Here is a 21,151-nt window from a genome sequence, read left to right as displayed (position 1 = left end):
TTTCGCCTCCTCCCCTCTGGATCCAGAGCTTTCCCACGCCATCCTAACCTCCAATGGGAGGGGGAATAACCGCCACCCCAATTCCTCTTCCTCGTAGTAAGTGAAGGTTGGAGGGTTAGCCTAGGCTATAGGCACTTTCGGGCCCTGCTCCACTTAGACCTTTAAGTTCAACTAAGCCCCATCTAAAGCTTCTCTGTAGCTCTCACCCCACCCCACCCCTCCTGGAGTTTAGGGGTCCGACCTCAGCACCCGCCAACCAGTCTAGGTGGGAAAGGCCTTCTTGAACCTGGGGTGGGCTGATCCAGCTTAGGAACGCTCCTCTAGAGTCAGGGAATGGGGGGAGGGGGGGTGGCAGAGAGGGCACACCCAGAATCTTCTGATTATGGGCTTAAGGGGCTGTTGGAAGATAGTAGGTGAGGGGCTGGAACTGAGCCTCTAAAGGTGTTGGGAGAGGCGTGGGAAGGTTAGCCTTCTCTGCTCAGATGCAAAAGTCCCCCACCCTAAGGAAGTTCAGACTTTCTCCATCCTCTTCTAAGACCACCATGGAGAAGCTCATTGGGGAGTTCCAAACAGGTATGTGAGCTGAGGGCGTACATATACCAACTTGCAGAGAAGAGGAGGAGGGCTTATGGTCCTTTTGATGGGTTATAAGAGAATCTAGCCTCCCCAAAATATAGAGGGGGAGGAGACTGTTTTGCACTAACCTGAAGAGGGAGGGGAGCAAGTTGGAATGGTTATTGGGTTGGGGGCTTTCTCTCTACTAGATCATATTAACACTATAAACTATTCAGCCAGGGAGGGCAAGGGAAATCTTTAATAATTACATCACCTCTGTTGGGGAATTCCCCCGCTCCAAGTCCAGCAGTGCCCCTAGCTCTGCCCCTTCTTGTGCTTTCATCCTTCCCCCACTGTTCCCCACTCCAGGATGAGGGGACAGGGTGTCTGGATTTGCTTCAGACTTTGAGTCCTGTTCCATTGGCTGGGAGGTAGCTGGGGGGAGGAAAGGATGGTCAGCAGTGGTGTTGGGCTTGAATTCCAGGGATATCTGGAGGGGGAGAGAAAGAGAGGTGGGTAGAGGGATGCAAACAAATTCCCTTCTTTCTTCCTTTCTTTTTCTTCCTCCCAGCCCCAGCCATCTGGCTCCAGAGTGGAGCCAGGCACTGTGGCAGCTGACCCCAGAGTCAAGGTGGTGCAGCAGGATCACAGGGAGGGTGAGAAAGGGGGAGCAGGTGCTAATTTTTCCCTTCTCATTTTCTTCATTACCCGTCCACTGGCGTGGCTTGAGAGAGGTTCAGAGTATTCCCTAGATATCCTTCTCACAGGTTGCTGAAAAGATGACCATTTGCCCCTTCCCCTTTCTAGTAGCTTCCTAAAGGGAGATGGGGTGGGTGATTGGCCACATCTGATGGGACTGAGGAATGTTTGGGGACATATGGGGTCAGTCTGCCCTCTGTTGTCTGAATGGTGGGGAGAAGCACAGCTGCTGCCTGGGGTGGCTTCTGACTAGAAGTAAATACCCAGCTGTTGGGCATATTGACACCCCACCCTCACCCTTCTTCAAAGAGTAAGGAAGATCTCTGCTTAGATGGGATGAGGAGGGGTCTCATTCAGGGAGGAAGGTAATTGAAGTCCTTCTGCACCAGATGGGAAGAGTGGATCTTGCCTCACTTTCTTTTCTAATCCCAGGTGGCCTTTCTATCCAAACACCCCTCTTTCCTACCGCTCCTGGCTGGGATAGTCCTAGGGGTTGCCCTGGAGACTAGGCCTGGGGCTCGGAAGGGGTGGGGGCAGTCAGTGGGGCACAGGAGTAACCGGCTCTTCCGGAGCATAGTGGAGCCAGCGGGTGGGTGTGTGTGGGTGTGTGGTGGTGGGGGAAGAGGCGTGGCTACACCCGTCTGACTGGAGCAGTCTCCTCCCCTGCCTCCCAACTCTGGCCAGCTCTATGATTGGGGGTGGGAGGTAGGAAGATTCTCCCTCATCTGTCCTGGAAAAGGGAAGAGAAAAAGATCTGTAGCTGCCCTTTAGGAAACCATTTACAAGCCCTAGCTCTCTTTTTCATCTGCCTTTATTTTTTTACTTTTTTATTTTGGGGAAGGTGGGGCATTCCTTAGCAGAAGTTTGCTGGATCCCTGCTTTCTCCAGAAGGAAGGACCTCTGTCCCCTGAGTGTGGCTCCTATTTAATTCAGATACTTAAGGTCAGCAGGCTATTGGGGTCCTTATTTTTTTCTTAACGGTGACCTATAAATCTATTATTTAGTCAGGGAAGAGAGAAGGGTTTTGATTTCTACCTGTCTGCTCCTTCCCCCTGGTAATCTGCTTTTCTCTGGAGAGGGAGAGAAACCCTTTTAACCCTCTTAAACCTCCTCACTCTGGCCCACACACTTTAAGACTCTGCTGAAGTTCGCTTTTTTATTAGCCTCTGAGCCGTTCGTAGTGCGGAGTAGTGTCTGTTCCCAAAACTGAGGAAGAGTCCACTCCTCTGTGAAGTAAGGAAATCCAGTCTAGACTGATGTATTTGGCCCTGCCTTGCCCCCACCCAGTTTTCAGATTTTCTTCCTCGCAGACCCACATAAGAAAAGGTATTTGTTGACCCCTCAAAACTGCCAGAGTTTCATTATTCACACTCCGTTCCTCTTCCAGAATATTCAGCCTGAGTTTTGCAATTGTTTGTATAACTGCATTGCATTGCACTGAATAGGAATTATCTTGAAGCCTGCAAAGTCTGTTGAGTTACAAGGAAAGGAAACCTGGTTTCTGGTCACAATTTATCCACTCTTTGTTTTATTTTTAAATTTTTTTCAACGTTTTTTATTTATTTTTGGGACAGAGAGAGACAGAGCATGAACGGGGGAGGGGCAGAGAGAGAGGGAGACACAGAATCGGAAACAGGCTCCAGGCTCCGAGCCATCAGCCCAGAGCCCGACGCGGGGCTCGAACTCACGGACCGCGAGATCGTGACCTGGCTGAAGTCGGACGCTTAACCGACTGCGCCACCCAGGCGCCCCAATTTATCCACTCTTTGACCTTGAACAAGTCAGTTAACCTCTCCAGGCCTTAATTCATCTGCCAAACAAGAGCAGATTGAGCTAGAAAATCTGTAAATTCTAACCTTATGTGACACTGTTCTCCATCCTGGGGCCCTGCATTAGACATTTTAGATGAGAACCAAACCCTAGTCCTCTATTTTTTTTCTTTCCTGTTCTTGAGTTTCATACAGTCCTCTAATCCTGTCAAAAAAAAAAAAAAAAAAAAAAAGTACTGGGATTATAGAATAGGTGGACATTTGGGGCATCTTAATTGCTGTGTCAATTTTCCGGGTAGTCCCCTGCCCCTCTGACCAGGTTTGGGCTAGACTCAGGTCTTGGCTAGACTCAGGTCTTCCTTGTCTGGTTCCAGAGCCAATGCTTCATTTTCCTACGCACAGGCATCTTCCTGACCCCCAGAGCCCTGCAGATGTCGCTGGGAAAGTGGTGATCCAGGCAGGACCAGGCTGCCCCCACGGGACAGAGGTGAGTGGTCAGCAGATGCTGCCGGCTCTTTCCTTTCTCCACCCCTTTATCAGGACTGAACTTCCCTGACTTCAGCTTCTACACTTCGTCTTTTCCGCTACACAGCCTGGGAAATAACTGCCACTGAAATGATCCCCTTCACTTCCACCCCCACCCCTGTTAAGGGACTGGATATGCCTTGGTCCTAAAATTTTGATCTAGTCTTTTAGGTTAATCTTTGGGACCTTGGCACGCCTTTCTGTTTGCTCATTGTGAAACAGGACCACAAGGAGACTTGGTGCAGAGGGAGCTGCTCGCAGGCTAGGGAGACACCGCGGCGCTAGGACCCAGATCCAGGTCTGGGAGCTAGGATGCCCGGCGCTAGGACCCGGTGGTGGAGGCCGAGGAGGGCGGCTCTCTCCCGGCCGTAGCTTCCCCGCCCCCCTCCGGCTTCGGCTCACTCCTCCCCCGCCGGCCATGTTGGCTCCGCTTGGGCCCCGCGGTTGAGCCGCGTCCCCCTCCCCCCTCCCGGACCCCAGACCCCCTCCCCCGCGGTCCCCTCCCCTCCTGGCGCCCGGAGCGCGGCCATGTGAACCGCCCGTACCCCGGGGAGAGACAAGCCCCGAGCCAGGCTGGACGCCGCCACCTCAGGTCTGTTGGGCTACGTCTGGGGGCCTGAGGGGAGGGAGCCCCGCTTTTATCCTAGGCTTCCCTCAGGGAAGAGAGGCTCTAGTGCTGCCTAGAGCCTCGCCTTGGGCGAGAAGCTGACTTGAGCTTATTTCCAGTTAGGACCCAGCCCCGGGCGGGAGTCTCTCTGCCCAAGGGGCTTGGAGGAGAAGGGGGCTGCTGGGGCTGCTGAAGACCCGGGCGGGGGCGGGAGGAGCTATGGAGGCTCCCGGCGACGGCCGCGGCGACGACGAGGAGGCGGAGAAGCCGCCTGGCTGGTGGAGATGACTCCTGTGGGGGACTCGGATGGAATCCCCGGGAGGGGCTCCACCTCCTTGGGTGGGGGTGGGGACTGCACGAGTGCGAAGGGTGGGTGAGGGGGTTCCCTGGGCGAGTTAAACACTCTGTGGGGATTGGGGCGTTTTGGCAGCGGCAAGTGGAGGGTGGAAAGGGGTTCGAGTGGTCTCAGGGTGTCTCCCTCACTGAGCGGCGCAGGTTCTCTTGAGCGTGGCGAGCAGGAGAGGGCCTTGCTGGAGTGGTGCTGTGCTTGGCTTGGGGCCCTCGAGTCCCAGGAGTCTCCCCCTCCGGGGATGGGGGTTCACAGGGCTGATGCTGAGACGTCTGCATTTGAGCTCGGCTTTTAGGGGCTGAAGGGAAGAATAAAGAGGGATCCCCCTTGGAAGGGGATCCCTCACTAAGGGGATCCCCATTTCCGTGACAGAAAAGATGACCCTGTATCATCCCTTTCTTTCCTAATGTTCCCAATTATCAGAGGAAAGGCAATGCCTATAGCAGACATCCTTTGTAGGATTTATTGGAGTGCGAGATGTGCGTCCTTGGGGGGGCGGGGGGGGGATGAGGGGGGTGGCTTCCACCTCCATCTGTACACAAACAGCCCCTCCCCCAAGCCTCCCGCAGGAAGTGGCCGGGAAATGGCAGCTGTGCGTTTGCTGCTGCGTCTCGTTGTTTTGAAATGTCCATTTTAATCAGATTTGGTTTCATTTTCTGAGGCCTTCTGGGCAAGCTTGGATCCTGCCAACAATGTGGTCTTAGAGTCCTTTCGTTTGACTTTTTCTTTCTTTCTTTCTTTTTTTTTTTTTTTTGTAAAGTTAATTTGTCAACTGGAAGTGTAGTCACTGCAGTTGACTCACAGAATCCCCATCCGTACCCCCACACCCCCCTCCAGAGCATCTCTGCCTCCCTGTCTGGATTCTTTTTTTCCTTGAGCTAGAGGTCATCGAGAAGCAAACTTAGTCATCCACCAGCCCTGCTGCACTTTCAATACAAGTGATGCAAATTCTCTCAGCATGGAAAGCTGCCAGGAAGATTTGGAATCTTTTGTGGCATGAGAGTGGCTTTTTAGGGTCCTGCTTAATATATTTTTAAGTATAACTTTCTGTATTGCAGAGCACCTTGTCAAGTGAGCTTGTGAGGTGACAAAGGGTAGACTCTGAGCATGGAATTTATTATGTGTTGGGATAGGTACTGATTTGCAGAGTGCAGGTGGTGGACTTGTTTCTCACTGGTGATTCTAGCCTAAGTCCCTATGGGAAGCCTGTTAGTTGATGTAGGGTACTGGAGGGTGTACCTTTTTAATAAGCAGAACCAACTAATAAGGAGAGTTAGCTGTCATATGACTTACTCTTTAGTACATAAAAGACACCTTCTATCTTCTCACTTCTTAGAGAGTGGTAAGCTTTTCCTTTGTTCTGCACAAAATCATGCGTCCAGGTTTTCTTTTTCTCCCCCCAGATAACTGCAGAAGATTTCAACTATAGCATATAGTGATGGACTGTGTGTACTATGTCCTGAGGCACTTTGTTAGACGCTGGGTTTGGTTTGAGAGGAGTTGGTGACAGGATTTTACATTTTGAGAGGTGAGATTTTAAGATCGTTTGGACTATCCTAAAAACTGTTTAATGTTTAAGACTGGCATTTAAATAATTTTTTCAGGGGTGCCTGGGTGGCTCAGTCCGTTGAGCGTCAGTCTTCGGCCTGGGTCATGATCTTTCTGTTCCTGAGTTCAAGCCCCACGTTGGGCTCTGTGCTCACAGTTCAGAACCTGCCTGTTTCAATTCTGTCTCCCTCTCTCTCTCTGCCCCTCCTCCACTCACATTCAGTCTCTCTCTCTCTCAAAAATAAGCATTAAAAAAAATTTTTTTTTAAAGAATCTTTTCAGTATTTTCCAGTCACAAACCTCCCACCTGAACTGTTAGAGGTCCAGGATAAGAATGGATATATGGTTATGTGACAGCAGCAGCATCACTGTTAAGATAGTATCATTGCTGTGTTCAGTGGAGATTTTGGGGTTGATATTATGGAAATAATAACAAGTCCGGTGTCATTGTCCTTTTTTCTTGCCCCTCTCTTTGACTCGTTGGTTCTTTTGAGTTGCTTTTGATAGGGTGGATTTGATGCTGATTTTAAGTTCCCCTTTCTTCAACCTTTTTTTTTACCTAAGTTGGGACCTGACAGAATAGTAGTAAATTGATTTTCCTTGTTAGGGGTTAAAAAGTGAAGGAAGGGAAAAGACCACCTTTTTTTCAATGGACTCTTTAAAGGAAACCGTAGATTTTAATTCATTTGACACATGATTAATTAGCTGACTGAAGCAGACCTTTCCATGTCCTTCTTAAAAATTTTTTTTAAACATTTATTTATTTTTGAGACAGAGACAGAGCATGAACAGGGGAGGGTCAGAGAGAGAGGGAGACACAGAATCCGAAACAGGCTCCAGGCTCCGAGCTGTCAGCACAGAGCCCCACGCAGGGCTCGAACTCACGGACCGCGAGATCATGACCTGAGCTGAAGTCTGATGCTTAACTGACTGAGCCACCCAGGTGCCCCTCCATGTCCTTCTTGTAAAATGGATGCATTTTTCTATCAGAGCAGTGGATTTCTTAATATTGACTGCTTCTTGTCTGTATTTCCTTCCTAAAGGAAATTTGAGGAATAGAGAGAACTGTGTGCGCTGACATCAAAGCCAGTCAGAAATCTAGAATGTGTGGAAAGGCTCATCTTGCCCTCTTGGTGGTTCTGGAATCAGGGGTTGCCAAGAGAGAAGCAAAGCTTGTTACGGTTACTGTGTCTTGCTGCTGTTGACCTTTCTTATTACCTTTGAAGAGGTTTGCTATGTTATATTCTTTTTTTTTTTTTTAAGCTTTATTTATTTAGAGAACAAGTGGGGGAGGGGTAGGGGGGAACAGAGGATCTGAAGCAGGCTCTGTGCTCACAGAAGAGAGTTCGATGGGGTGCTGGAACCCACAGACCATGAGATCATGACCTGAGCTGAAGTTGGACGCTTAACAGACTAAGCCACCCAGGCACCCCTGCTATATTATAATATTCTCTTGCTGTTAAAATAGCATAGGAGTTAGTCCAATAACTAGTATGATGTTTGACCTTGTATCTGATATGTACAGTAAGGCAATAATGCTGAAGTTTTTATGTCTTAGAATGAAGTATAAAACTTAGGAGGTATTTCCTGGGGCAAATAATCTTCCTAATTTTTTCTTGGGATATGGATGTCTTCATATACCCCATAGGCCAAGATTAATACTTAATCAGCATTGTTGCACATGGGTCAGAAGGACTATTTATGTATGTATTTATTTATTTATTTTTGAGAGCGCGCGAGAGAGAACGCGCATACATGAGCATGGGAGGGGGCAGAGAGAGAGGGAGACACAGAATCTGAAGTAGGCTCCAGGCCTGGGCTGTCAGCACAGAGCCCAACGTGGAGCTCAAAGCCACGAATCTGGAGATCATGACCTGAGCCGAAGTTGGACACTTAACTGACTGAACCACCCAGGCGCTCAGAAGGCGCTCTTTTTTTTTTTTTTTTTAATTTTTTTTTTTCAACGTTTTTTATTTTATTTTTGGGACAGAGAGAGACAGAGCATGAACGGGGGAGGGGCAGAGAGAGAGGGAGACACAGAATCGGAAACAGGCTCCAGGCTCCGAGCCATCAGCCCAGAGCCTGATGCGGGGCTCGAACTCACGGACCGCGAGATCGTGACCTGGCTGAAGTCGGACGCTCAACCGACTGCGCCACCCAGGCGCCCCAGAAGGCGCTCTTTAATCTCTGTGCTCAACATGGGGCTCAAATTCAGGACTTGGAGATCAAGAGTTGCATGCTCTACTGACTGAGCTAGCCAGGTGCCCCCAGAAGGACTTTATTTATTTTTCTTTACCAGCTTGTCAGTCTGAATAATTTTGAAATTATGAAATTCTGCAAAATAGAAAACCTGTCTTTGAAGAACTCTGCAGATGGTTCTTAGATTGGGTCCTGGCAGTAAAAGTAGCATTGTGTTACTGTGTTATTCAGTGCTTTGTCCATTTCCTAGTTATCGAGAATAATTAAGAGGGCATTTTATGGACTAAAAGGATAATCCAACTTTACCAAAAAATTCATCAAAAAACTAAAACATGAGGGTACTTAAGAGAACGGTGGTCTCACTACTTTTGGTCTCCTGAGATTAGATTCTTCATGACCTATCCCACTAAACAGGATCCTTAACCTGCCTGCTCAGTTCAGGTTTTTTTGGGAAGGGGATGTCTTCTTGAAGGAAAAGGCCAAGTCCTTAACTGTTAGAGCTGAAATTCTGAGAAACGCTTAGGGCTGAAAGAGGGAAATAACCTTGTTACAACCTCTGGAATGTGACTTTTACTGTCCTGCAATTTCAGACACACTTCCATTTCTCTGACAGTGGAGTGACCAGAGAGAACTGTGGCAGAAAACCTATCCAGATGATTATATTGTTCCTTTATTCAGTCAACAAATATTTTAATGTTTATTTATTTTTGAGAGAGAATGTAAACAGGGGAGGGGCAGAGAGAGGGAGACACAGAATATGAAGCAGGCTCAAGGCTCTGTGCCGTTAGCACAGAGCCCGACATGGGGCTCGAACCCATGAACCATGATATCATGACCTGAGCCAAAGTCGGACAGTTAACTGACTGAGCCACCCAGGTGTCCTGAGTCAACAAATATTTTAAAACCTACTATGTAACTTGAGTGTTCAGTTAAATCAAGCAAAACATTTTACTAATTTAGAGCTCAAATTTATTGCCTCTGTACATTCTCACTACTTTCCTGTTTCCAGGCCTTATTTTCTGTAGGGGATAGCTGTGTAAAATATGTCAAAGTATGGGACCTCTCTTCTAGAAATTGTTACCTCTGTGAAGAATTAATTTTTGGGTTCTCTGAACAAAAACTACAGCCTTTATTAGATGAGTAAGCTGGCAGTGGCATAAAAGATAGATTTATTCATTCATTTGTGTAATCTGTGCATTCAACAAATATTTCTTTTGGTTCTTTTATGTACTTAGCTCTAAATTAGGTGCTGGACATACAATGGTAAAACATAATATCCAATTGATGCCGTAAAACCTACATAGTTTGGAAGAAATAAGGACAGAGAACAGTCATCTTTGTGTTCTCCTGAGCAGCCTAGACATAGCAATTGTCTTTGAGTAGCCCCCCTTAGTATATATAGTCTTCTTTCATCATTCTCCTGCCTCACTGCCCTGACTATGAAAGGGGTTAAAGAAACCACATTTTGAGAGAATGAGCCTCAGTCTGTACATGCTGTAGTCTGAGTCAGAGTTCCAAGGGAAGATTGTTACCAGGGCTGTCAGAATGGGCTGTCCTTTACTAGAGAAGAAGGCATGGGTTGGCACTTTGCACTCTGAATTAGTGGAGGAAAACAATTTAGCCAGGGAAGGGATTTTTAGATATAAAAGTAATCCCTCAGGGTGTGGGACAGGAATTGGGGAATGGGGCAGTTTTTGTATTAGAACAAGATTTTTCACCCTTGGCACAAATTATCTCTTGAACCAGAAGATTCTTTGTTGTGTGTGGGCTGTCTTGTGTATTGCAGGATCATTAGAAACATCTCTAGCTTCTGCTTACTAGATGCCAGTAGTATATACTTTTCAACAACAATTCTAAATGTCTCCAGAGGCAAAATCACCCCTGGTTAGGAACCACTTATTAGGGTATGGTAGGTGAATCCAGAGATGAGTAGAGTTGACAAATATCCTTTGTAACATTCACAATTATGGAGCCAAAAGATAGCGGTATGATTTATTTACTATACAGTAAAATTTGCATTTCCTGTTTAATAAAAAGAAAACATTTGAAATCTCTTCCTACCTCTTCCCTCCTACCCTCCCTACTCCCCTGACTGCCCCCCCCCCCCCCCATTTAGGAACCTCTCTGTGGAACTTTGGTATACTATATAGGAAGAATGAACCAAAAAGCTGCAGCTACTGCCAAAGTATCAGGCTGGATGGTTAATGTGTGTTGTCTTTCTGGGGGTAGCCTCAGAAGTCTGGGTGTTAGAATTGGTCAGGGCACCTGCAACAGTGTTGAAATCTATAATCTGTATTTCAACATTTTGTGCATTGTCAGCCTTTTTGTGTTAAAATCATGTCACAGATCCACAGGGTAAGTAGCTCTTCAATTGGGACTGAGGAAAACAGTTGAAAAGCAGCCTTATTTGGCTGTGTGGCAAGGGCTTTACTGCTTCAAGCATAAGGAGCAATGTCCCTTAATTCTTAAAAATGAAGCATAGAGTCTCTTAAGAGATCCATTTACATACTCCTGGGACTGGGCTGGGTGCTGGCCTGATTGTACTTCCTGGTCATGAGAGCTGTCTGCTATTCTGGGGGTTGGGTGCTGATTTCTTTTTTCATTTGGCCAAAATCCTTTGCTTTACCTGTTCTCCTTAGTAGGAGGGAGAGTATAGATGGGAGGGCATAATTTACCTTCAGGCATTATTGTGAAAAGCATCTTGGGTAGGAAGGTTGAAATGAAATAACCCTGGCTTTATTGCTGTCCACATTTTTGCATTCCTATAGTATGATCCCGTAGGTAAGTGACATCTGAAATCAAGAGTCAAGGGTAAAGAAGTCTGACTGGAAGGATTACCCCTAGTTTTATAGTACTGGTAATGGTTTCAAATTATATTTATATTTTGATCTTTGGGGCTGGTTATCTTTTTATCCTCACAAGCCATGGAGGTGAGTACTAAAATTTTTAGTAATCCTGAAACTAAGGCTCAGCAACATTAAGTAACTTGCCCAGGGTCACACAGCTAATAGTAGTAGAGTTGGGATTTGAATGTAGAGCCCACTATGTTGTGCTGTTTTCACTGCACAGCACAAAGAGTATTTTATATTTCTAGGAATCTTCCTGTAAATGAAGCAATTGTGGTCCTGATGACCCTTCAGTGGAGGCTAGTGGGGAAACAGACCTCAGGCACTAGATAACTTCCCATTCCTTTTACTTATCTGATTTCTGTGAGCCATCCATTTATTCTTATTAGTATGTAATTTATGAGACCGGAAATGCTGTGCTCTCCCAGAGTAGCAGAGAGGAGAAGGTCACTAGTTTCCTCACAGATTCAAATAGAAATTGGAAAAATGAACTGTGGCCTATCATTGAGTGGAAGCATATCCTTTGGTGTACATAGGAGAGAAGGTGTGTATATGTCACACACACACCATGGGGGGTAGGGCTATGCATAAAACTGGGGGAGGAAAGAAGTGGGGATCCAATGAGATTGGCTCTCCAGGAATAGCATTTCTAGGACTTCCGAAATGAATTACTGCATGTCCTCTTTGCTCTGTGATGTAAGCTTTGGAAGGAACCTAACCTAACCTAGAAGATTAGGGAATGAACTTTCCTCCTTTCATTTCAGAAGGATCACTAATCTCATGATGCTTATTTTTCAGATCCCTCATTACTGAGGAGTGGCCCTTTTTAAATTGTAGGGAAATCCTGGGGGATCCTGAGGTCTTTTCTCTGTAAGACCCAGTTTCTTTGACGCACAGCAGGTTTAGGTCTGCTGCTTATTTTAGAGTGAAGATGGGAAGCAGATCAATCCTAAAAACTTTTCCTCTTATATCAACAAAATACAGATTGCTTTTATTTTATTTTTTTTTAATTTCAGTTAAAATTGATAAAGGTAGGGACAATTAGGGTATTTAGCCTGGAAAATCTTCTAGCTATCATGTCATAAATACAGTTCATGCTTAGAACACCTAATGGTGTCTAATTTGTGTTATCTAGCGTATTTATTTATTTATTTATTTATTTTTTTTTTTCAACGTTTTTTATTTTATTTTTGGGACAGAGAGACAGAGCATGAACGGGGGAGGGGCAGAGAGAGAGGGAGACACAGAATTGGAAACAGGCTCCAGGCTCCGAGCCATCAGCCCAGAGCCTGACGCGGGGCTCGAACTCACGGACCGCGAGATCGTGACCTGGCTGAAGTCGGACACTTAACCGACTGCGCCACCCAGGCGCCCCTATCTAGCGTATTTAAAAACATGATTTTTCCAAACCTTGGGCAGTGGTCATATGGTCATATATGTTTTTAATTCTTTAAAAAGTTTTACTTCTGATTCTTTTTAAAAAGAGGTTATTTAAAATGTCATCTAGATTTGCTTATTGCCTCATCTTGGGAGCTTGATAAAGAAATCTTTCTACCTTGCACCTGGTGGTTCAGTGGGTTAAGTGTCCCACTCTTACTTTTGGCTCTGGTCATGATCTTGGTGGTTCATGGGTTCCAGCTCGGAGCCTGCTTGGGATTCTCTGTCTCCCTCTCTCTCTGCCCCTTCCCCATTCACATGTGCGCCTGTGTTCTCTCTCCCTCTGGAAATAAATAAACTTTAAAAAACATTATTAAAAATATAAGTAAATAAATAGATTTTTCTACCTGAATTCTTCTGCCCTTTTTAAAAACATAGTAACCCAAGGAGTTGCTTTTTCTGTATTAAGACAGATCATGTTTCTTTTTATTTTTTATTATTATTATTTTTAACGTTTATTTATTTTTGAGACAGAGACAGAGCATGAACGGTGGAGGGTCAGAGAGAGAGAGGGAGACACAGAATCTGAAACAGGCTCCAGGTTCTGAGCTGTCAGCACAGAGCCCGACGCGGGGCTTGAACTCACGAACCGTGAGATCATGACCTGAGCTGAAGTCGGACGCTTAACCGACTGAGCCACCCAGGCGCCCCGATCATGTTTCTTTCATATCAAATTAATATGCACTACTACATCATAGGTATCTGATTGATGTATCAGACTTTTACAATAATTCTGGCTTCTGCATCTTTTCTTTCCTCTTATCCTTGCTCTGTCAAAGTTAAATATATTCTGACCAAGGGCTTTACTTCTTCTTCTTCTTAGTAGTATATCACCTCATATTCAGGACAAGGTGAGGAGCTTTTTAACCATACTGCCCCCCAAATGAGCCACCACCCTTTATAAATGTAAGATGTCCAGCTATTCTCTCTGTCACCCTTTACATTTAAGCCACAAAACTAAAACATTAGGAAGTAACCATATAGGTATAACAGACCAATATTCCTTTGGACACCCTCTTTAATCAGTTTTCCACCTCTGACATTTTTCTGAGCTATGTTCTTAGAAAACCATGAAAAAGGAGTAGAAGTGTTGCTGGACGATTTGAGTTTTGCTATTATGGTCCCCTTTCCTAAAATATATTCCTTCCATATTCCTTTGCTAAGGTACTATACTATCTTCTTCAGATGTTTAGGGCTGTGGATAGGATAACATGGAAATTATTTAACTCAAGTATAATAATAAAGCAGCAAATGTATCAAATGCTTTTTCTGCCAACAACCCCCATCTCCATGGCTTCCTATCAAAAAGATGGCTTTGAGAACCTTCTGTGGTCCCTGGGAATGGGACTCTGGCCTTACCTTGAGGGGAAAAGAAAAAAAAAAAAAAAGGATGGAGAAGGTTAAAATGTTATAATAGAGGGTTAATATCTAACATAGAGGGATAACCTAAACTGGAAGTTTAAGAAGTATGATTCACACAAGGGAAAGATTCCTTCAGGCTTATAGCTTGGTTTTTCTCACTAACTCTGTATCTCTATGAGTCTGACTTTAAAAGACTGTTTCTGTACGGTCATTGTCCAGTTAGGGGTATATTTCCTCCACCTCATCTTTCAACCTGTACCCTTACACACTCCCCAGTACTTAGGTAGGAGAAGGGTAAGTAGATGGAGGGGAGGGGGCATTCCCTCTAGAAGATTCCAGGTGACATAACTTTGTTTAACCGCCAGTATTTTTTTTCCCCTCTCTCTCCCCTCCTACAGAAATGGAGGCAAACGACCATTTTAACTTTACTGGCCTTCCCCCTGCACCTGCTGCCTCAGGACTGAAACCCTCTCCCTCCTCAGGGGAGGGCCTCTACACTAACGGGTCTCCCATGAACTTCCCCCAGCAAGGGAAAAGTGAGTGTGAGGGCCACATGGCCTGGGGAGGGAGTGGGCATCATTCCTTTAGAGCAGGTTGATGGGATAAGATTTGGCTCCCCTACCTCACAACAGCTCTTTTTCTTGCCAGGTGGGGAGGGAGGAAGTAAATCTTCAGAACTTCAGCTGCTGGAGAGAAAGCAAGTTTCTAAGAACAAGTTCTAGGGGTTTATGAAGTGATACTCTTAGTCTTGACTTAAGGTTGGAAAGGGTTAGAAAAACATCCTGGTTTTTTCATCTTAGCCTGCTCTTCTGTCAGCCCTGTTCCCTGGCTACTGCCAGAATGGTGAGGTGGCTACTGCTTCTGATAACTACTTGTGGACCCATGAGAGAGATAAAGGTCCAGCCCTCTGAGAAGCTGTTTTTAAAGCTTGGAGAAGCCAGCCCTAGGATTGGGGGTGGAGGGATTGGGTAAAGATTGGGATGTATTTGCCTTTCAGTTTGTGTAGCAAAGAAGAGGGCAGATGCTTGAAGTGTGTGTGCCACCCCTGTCCTTGAGAGTTGAAGATAGGGACAGGGAAGTTTTAAATGCTTACCTAGTTCCCTAGAGAGAAACGTCTATAATTCCAGACAGAAGTGTTGCTGCCAGGATCAGGTCTTTTCCTGGATTTGGCTTATCAATTGTTCTGTACCATAGCTGTGCCAAGTACTTCTCTAATCTTGCCTGGGTCTCAGGTACTTTATGCTTGGAAGCAGAGAGAAGCCCAAATGGTTTCCTCCTTCCTTGCAGCAGAAAAATACTGCTGTAGGCTTATACTTAACCACCTCTCCCTTCTGTTCTCCACAAGGGGGTTGCGGATAGAAGCTCCTTTATTACACTGAGGACCCTCCTCCCCCTCAGCTTCTTTAGTATCTGGTTCCTTTTATTTGAATTGTCCTCCAGTCTAGAGGTGGCCATTGGTGTTGAAAACTGAAGTCTGTAGTACTAGTCACGCAGTGATTTTTTTTTTTTTCCCCCTGCAATATTACCCTCCAGTTCCAATGGGGAGGGACCAAGCCCAGCCTTCTGAGTTGGGATCTTGCCGCTGTGGTGACTGCAGATTCTATTCTTAGCCCAGCACAAAGTGCTGGATCTGCATGTGCCAGTGAGGTGGAGGCTGTCCCTTCTGGTGCCACTGTGGGGCCAAACAGGCTCTGGGGTAAGGAGGGGGCCTGGAGAATTCAGTCATGCCACTTCCAAGGGAAGAATTCCTCTAGGGAATGAGGGTGGAGAAGAATGCAAGTCACTGTAGGGAGTCTGCAGGCAGCTTCATATAAAAAAATAAAAAAACCCTGAGCAGCAGCAGCAGCCAGCTCTCTGCTGGTCGCTCCTGTGGTAGGCCAGGAGAGCTCCCCAGCCCCCTACTCAGCAGCCTCAGAAGCAGTTGCTAAGCTTACATCCAGGAGCATCTGGGTTTGGTGTTCCCTGGAGACTGAAAAGCTATAAATATAGTGGAGGGGGAATCCCCCTCCCCTTCACCTTCCCTTTTTCTAGTCAGTGCTGTTCTTTTGGTAGAGGTGGTAGAGTTACTTGCATACATATCTGTAACTGACCCTTTTTCCTCTTTCTCTGCCAGGTTTGAATGGGGATGTGAATGTTAATGGCTTATCTACTGTATCTCACACTACTACTTCAGGGATTTTGAACTCTGCTCCCCACTCCTCCAGCACCTCACACCTCCATCACCCCAGCGTGGCCTACGACTGTCTCTGGAACTACTCACAGTACCCATCTGCCAATCCTGGCAGCAACCTCAAGGACCCACCCCTTCTCTCCCAGTTCTCGGGGGGACAATACCCACTCAACGGCATCCTTGGGGGCAGCCGGCAACCTTCATCCCCAAGTCACAACACTAACCTTCGGGCTGGGAGCCAAGAGTTCTGGGCCAACGGTACCCAGAGTCCCATGGGGCTTAACTTCGACTCACAGGAACTGTATGATTCCTTTCCTGACCAGAATTTTGAGGTGATGCCCAATGGACCCCCTAGTTTTTTCACCTCCCCACAGACTTCTCCTATGTTGGGATCCAGCATCCAGACCTTTGCACCCTCCCAGGAGGTAGGCAGTGGTATCCATCCCAATGAGGCGGCAGAAAAGGAGCTGACTTCAGTTGTGGCAGAGAATGGCACTGGCTTGGTAGGCAGCCTGGAGCTGGAAGAAGAGCAGCCAGGTATAACTATGGCTCTGTGAGTTGGGTTGGGAGAGGAAAAAGGGGTCTGTGGGGGGCAGTGGCTTTTTGAGGTGAGGAAAACTTGTCTTTCCAGCTCTCTGCAGTGGAGGCTGATTTGCATGTTGGTGATTAGCAGAGCCAAGTGGCTGGTGTTTTTGTGGCAGCAGCACCAGCTCGAGAGTGGGAGTGCAAATTATTTCAAGCTCATGCAGAGCTGCTGGCCTGGAGAGGGCAGGTGGGCGAGCCTGAAACAGCCCCAACAGACACCCTGCATCAAGAAGGGCTTCTTCCAAAATATAGGAAGGGGTTGGGGCTTTAGCAGGGGGCATTGAGGCCAATTTTGACTTGGCTGTGGCAAGGCCAGACTGGGCTGCTAAAGTGGGCTGAGCCCTAGTAGTGATTGACACCTGAAGGAGGGAAGAAACAGGCAGAGCATACCATTGCTTGTTTACTCAGTTTCCTGTTGCTTGTTGTTGTTGTAAGCACTGGTACATGTGACAATCCTCTTATCTTTGTCCTCAAAATAGATAAATGCTTAGTTTGCTATTGATTCCACATATAAGGGTGACCACCCTGTAAAATCACGGGGTATTTTCTCTGTTTACCACCTGTTCCCACTAGATGGGGGAAATAGCTGAGAACATGACAGGGTTCTTGTCTCAGACCCCACTCTCTTCTCCCTTCTCTTTACCTGCAATAGGATTTTACTAGCACTGCTCACTAGAGTATCTTGGTATGATTGGGAATCCGACATAAAACTGGTACCCCTAATTACTGAAAGAATGAACATCCCTCTAGCAAAGACTGGCTGTCTACTGTAGCTGAATGAACCAGTTTAAGGCCCTGATTTTGACTTTTGCCCTCTTCTGGGATTTCCTAGAACTGAAGATGTGTGGCTACAATGGCTCTGTCCCTTCTGTGGAATCATTACACCAAGAGGTCTCAGTCTTGGTCCCTGACCCCACAGTGAGCTGCTTAGATGATCCTTCACATCTTCCTGATCAACTGGAAGACACTCCAATCCTCAGTGAAGTCTCTCTGGAGCCCTTCAACCCTCTGGCACCGGGTAGGCTTGGAGGCTGGTTCCATTCAATATGTCCATGCAGAAGGTAGCCAGCTCTGTCACCTAGAAGAGATAGTAAACCAGGGAAAGTATTTAGGAATTTGGGGCATTGGGGCCTCCAGATAATTCTGTGGCCAACCACAGGTTCATGCCACTGGCTGACTGGGCCAACTGCACTCTGAGCTGAATTGGTTCATTTCCCAGGTTCTCTCCTAGTGTTCCTTTTGGCCAAGAGCCCTGAGCTGTAATAATTCACTGGATAAGGACTTATTACCACACAGTTGGGCTATTTGAGTTCTCAGTAACTAGAAAGGAAACTGTTGCCAGTGAATAATTACCTTTTACCCCACTGAAATATAAGAAAGGCCTATTTTGTGATGGATGCTAGAATTTTCCGTTGGTGTGTGGGTTAATACAGAGTCAATGCTTTTCCCTTCATTTCTATTTCAAGCTTTTACAATCCCTAAAGTCTGGTGACTACTGTTTCAGGGAGAGACCTGTGATACGTCCTTAATTTAATATTAGAAAGATGGGAACTAGAATTGGGATATAATACCAGTATTTCTTAAATCTTGTTTTCTGATTTTTCCACATCCTGAAGAGCCAGTGAGTGGAGGACTCTATGGTATAGATGACACGGAGCTGATGGGTACAGAGGACAAGCTGCCTCTTGAGGACAGCCCTGTGATTTCTGCCCTTGATTGCCCTTCCCTCAATAACGCCACTGCCTTCAGTCTCCTGGCAGATGACAGTCAAACTTCAGCCTCTATCTTTGCCAGCCCCACCTCTCCACCTGTCCTTGGGGAGTCTGTCCTGCAAGGTAAGTGAAGAGAGGTAGGACAGAGAGTCTGTGGCCCAGGAAAAGGTGAGAGAGCCAGTTCCATAGTTATAGTCTTAGGGGTGGGTGCCTTGCTGGGAGCTGAGGGGGCTATGGGATAGACTAAAGGCATAGGCTGTTACACTCTGACTTCTGCCCTCACCCAGAAGAACTTGTGGGAAAGGAGGAAAAAGGCCAGGGGCCTTACTGGCTCCAGGTAGAAGGTACTTCTTCACACAGTGACAGCAGCATCTTTGCTCTTTGACCTTCATGAATGGTTGGGGAGGATAGCCAGAGGCTACTTCTCATTTTCCAACCCCAGGGGAAAGCACTGGAAGTAATTCTGTTTAGCTTAGTCTAGGTTTGACTGAGTAGATTCTCTTTCTTTGTAGGACACTATTTTTTCTTATCCATCTTATCCCTTTCAATTCCAGATAACACCTTTGACCTGAACAATGGTAGTGATGCAGAACAGGAAGAAATGGAGACTCAGTCTTCAGACTTCCCACCATCTCTGACCCAGCCAGCCCCTGACCAGTCATCCACTATTCAGCTCCATCCAGCAACTTCACCAGCAGCCCCACCAACAGCCTCCCCGGCAATCTCCCTGGCAGTTTCGCCAGCAGCCTCCCTTGAAATCTCTCCAGAAGTCTCCCCAGCAGTTTCGCCAGAAGTTTCTCCAGTCATCTCTCCAGCAGCATTCCCAGCTGTCTCTCCAACTTCCTCAGCAGCCCTTCCACCAGTCTCCTCAGAAGTCTCCTTGACGGCCTCCCCGGTGACCTCCCCAAAAGTGTCCCCTGCAGCTTCCCCAGCAGCTGTCCTCCCAACAGCCTCCCCGGCAGATAAAGATGTCAGCAGCCTCCCTGAAACCACTGCCGACCTGGAGGAAATCACTGGAGAAGGAGTCACTACTTCTGGTAGTGGTGAGTGTCCAGATTCTGTTTTACTCCTAGCCAGTTCCAAGAAAAGTTTCTGTCCTATGTGACATTTAGCCCTTCCCTGCTGGCCTTCCCTGTTTTGCTTGAATTCTTAACTCGATATTCCTTGTCTTCCTCCCAAGGTGATGTCCTAAGGAGACGTATTGCTACCCCAGAAGAAGTTCGTCTTCCCCTCCAGCATGGGTAAATGCTCTAGTTTGTTCCATATGTTGACCTTGACAAATTTAACGAATGACTCTAGGAAGAAGGAGAGAGGTCATCTCTTCTGAGATGGAGAGGAATGGGCTAGACAAGAATGGATTAAAGGACAGTTATCTGCAATGATAATGCCTGACATTCTTAGGCTATTCTTCTCCCAGCATCTGCCTCCCCTCACCTATTCTTCCCTCATCTAGTGGCTACTTTTTTTTTTGCTCCAGGGGCTGCAGCTGTTATCTTTTCCAAAGTCCGCTGGTGACCCTAGAGCTCAGATATCCAAATTAGCTGACTTGTTTTATATGCTTAGAGAAGGGACAGGGGCGCCTGGGTGGCGCAGTCGGTTAAGCGCAGTCGGTTAAGCGTCCGACTTCAGCCAGGTCACGATCTCACGGTCCGTGAGTTCGAGCCCTGCGTCAGGCTCTGGGCTGACGGCTCGGAGCCTGGAGCCTGTTTCCGATTCTGTGTCTCCCTCTCTCTCTGCCCCTCCCCCGTTCATGCTCTGTCTCTCTCTGTCTCAAAAAAAAAATAAATTAAAAAAAAACGTTGAAAAAAAAAATTAAAAAAAAAAAAAAAAAGAGAAGGGATAGCAGTGAATGAGGAATGGCTGAGTTCTGATAAATTGGGATTATTTATTCATTCATTCATTCATTCATTCATTTATTTTTTTTTTAATGCTCTTTGGAGAGATAAGGGCAGGAATGGTATTTGACCAGAATGAGCAAGCCAGTTGACATCAAGGGACTTATAAGAATAACTGCCTTCCTGATCTTCTCCACTCCCACCCCTCTAGGCTACTTGTGGTCACCAAGTCTGAGTTCTGCTTAAAGGGTTGATTTGGTTTTTAATATAGATTTTTGAGAGAGAGAGACAGGCACACACAGTGCGAGCAGGGGAGGGACAGAGAGGGAGAGACAGAATCTGAAGCAGACTCTAGGTTTTAGCTGTCAGCACAGAGCCAGATGCAGGGCTCGAACTCAAACTGTGAGATCATGACCTGAGCTGAAGTTGGAAGCCCAATTGACTGAGCCACCCAGGAGTCCCAGAATTCTGCTTAATGTTTTGAGAGAAAGATAGGGCTTAGTCTTAGAATAATCTGTTTCTCAGAACAGAGTTCCTCACTAAACCTTGGCCTATGAAGGCATTTCATGGAGTCAGCAGCAAGTTTACTCTTCTGCTTGCCTCCCCACCTGTCTTTTCTGCCTTTACTCCCTCAAGTCTTCTTCCTCTTTGCTGGAAACCCAGACATTGCCATGAATGGCATCAGGGAGGGGGTTCCTGGCTGCTCATTATACTGACTTTATGTAAAGGCAGGAGTGGAGGTCTTTCTGGGCACACGTAGTTGGGTGGGTTACTTTTCTCCAAGGCCCTGAGGGATTTGTGGATCTGCTTTCCAGCCAAGTTTGTGTCTCATGCTGTTTGCGTCTACATGCAGTTCTAGCGAGACAGATGCAGGGAGGGTCATCTCAGTGGGCTTGGCTCCTGGGGTGGCTTGTGTGTGGGTAGGGGTGTGACCTGGCGGCAGGGCACGTGTG

At 46.7% G+C, this 21,151-nt stretch overlaps 1 protein-coding gene across 6 annotated transcripts in view; it reads left to right on the top strand.

The window, feature by feature from the left end:
* BAZ2A (bromodomain adjacent to zinc finger domain 2A) overlaps positions 1–21,151 on the top strand; it is a 35,835-nt gene that overhangs the window by 2,141 nt on the left and 12,543 nt on the right. For 2 of the 6 annotated variants that reach the window (XM_049627339.1, XM_049627335.1), the window contains exons 2-8: positions 3,426–3,510; positions 14,295–14,432; positions 16,010–16,603; positions 17,484–17,669; positions 18,268–18,486; positions 18,918–19,406; positions 19,544–19,604. In XM_049627339.1, the coding sequence (XP_049483296.1) occupies positions 14,297–14,432; positions 16,010–16,603; positions 17,484–17,669; positions 18,268–18,486; positions 18,918–19,406; positions 19,544–19,604 (1,685 nt within the window). In that variant the 5' untranslated portion in view covers positions 3,426–3,510; positions 14,295–14,296. The other 4 variants (XM_049627336.1, XM_049627338.1, XM_049627337.1 and 1 more) reach the window with 4 other exon arrangements.

This window comes from Panthera uncia, chromosome B4, assembly GCF_023721935.1.
Source record: "Panthera uncia isolate 11264 chromosome B4, Puncia_PCG_1.0, whole genome shotgun sequence".
Classification (NCBI taxonomy): Eukaryota; Metazoa; Chordata; class Mammalia; order Carnivora; family Felidae; genus Panthera; species Panthera uncia.
Note: the sequence above shows the minus strand (reverse complement) of the source record. Positions and strands in the feature narration are given on the sequence as shown.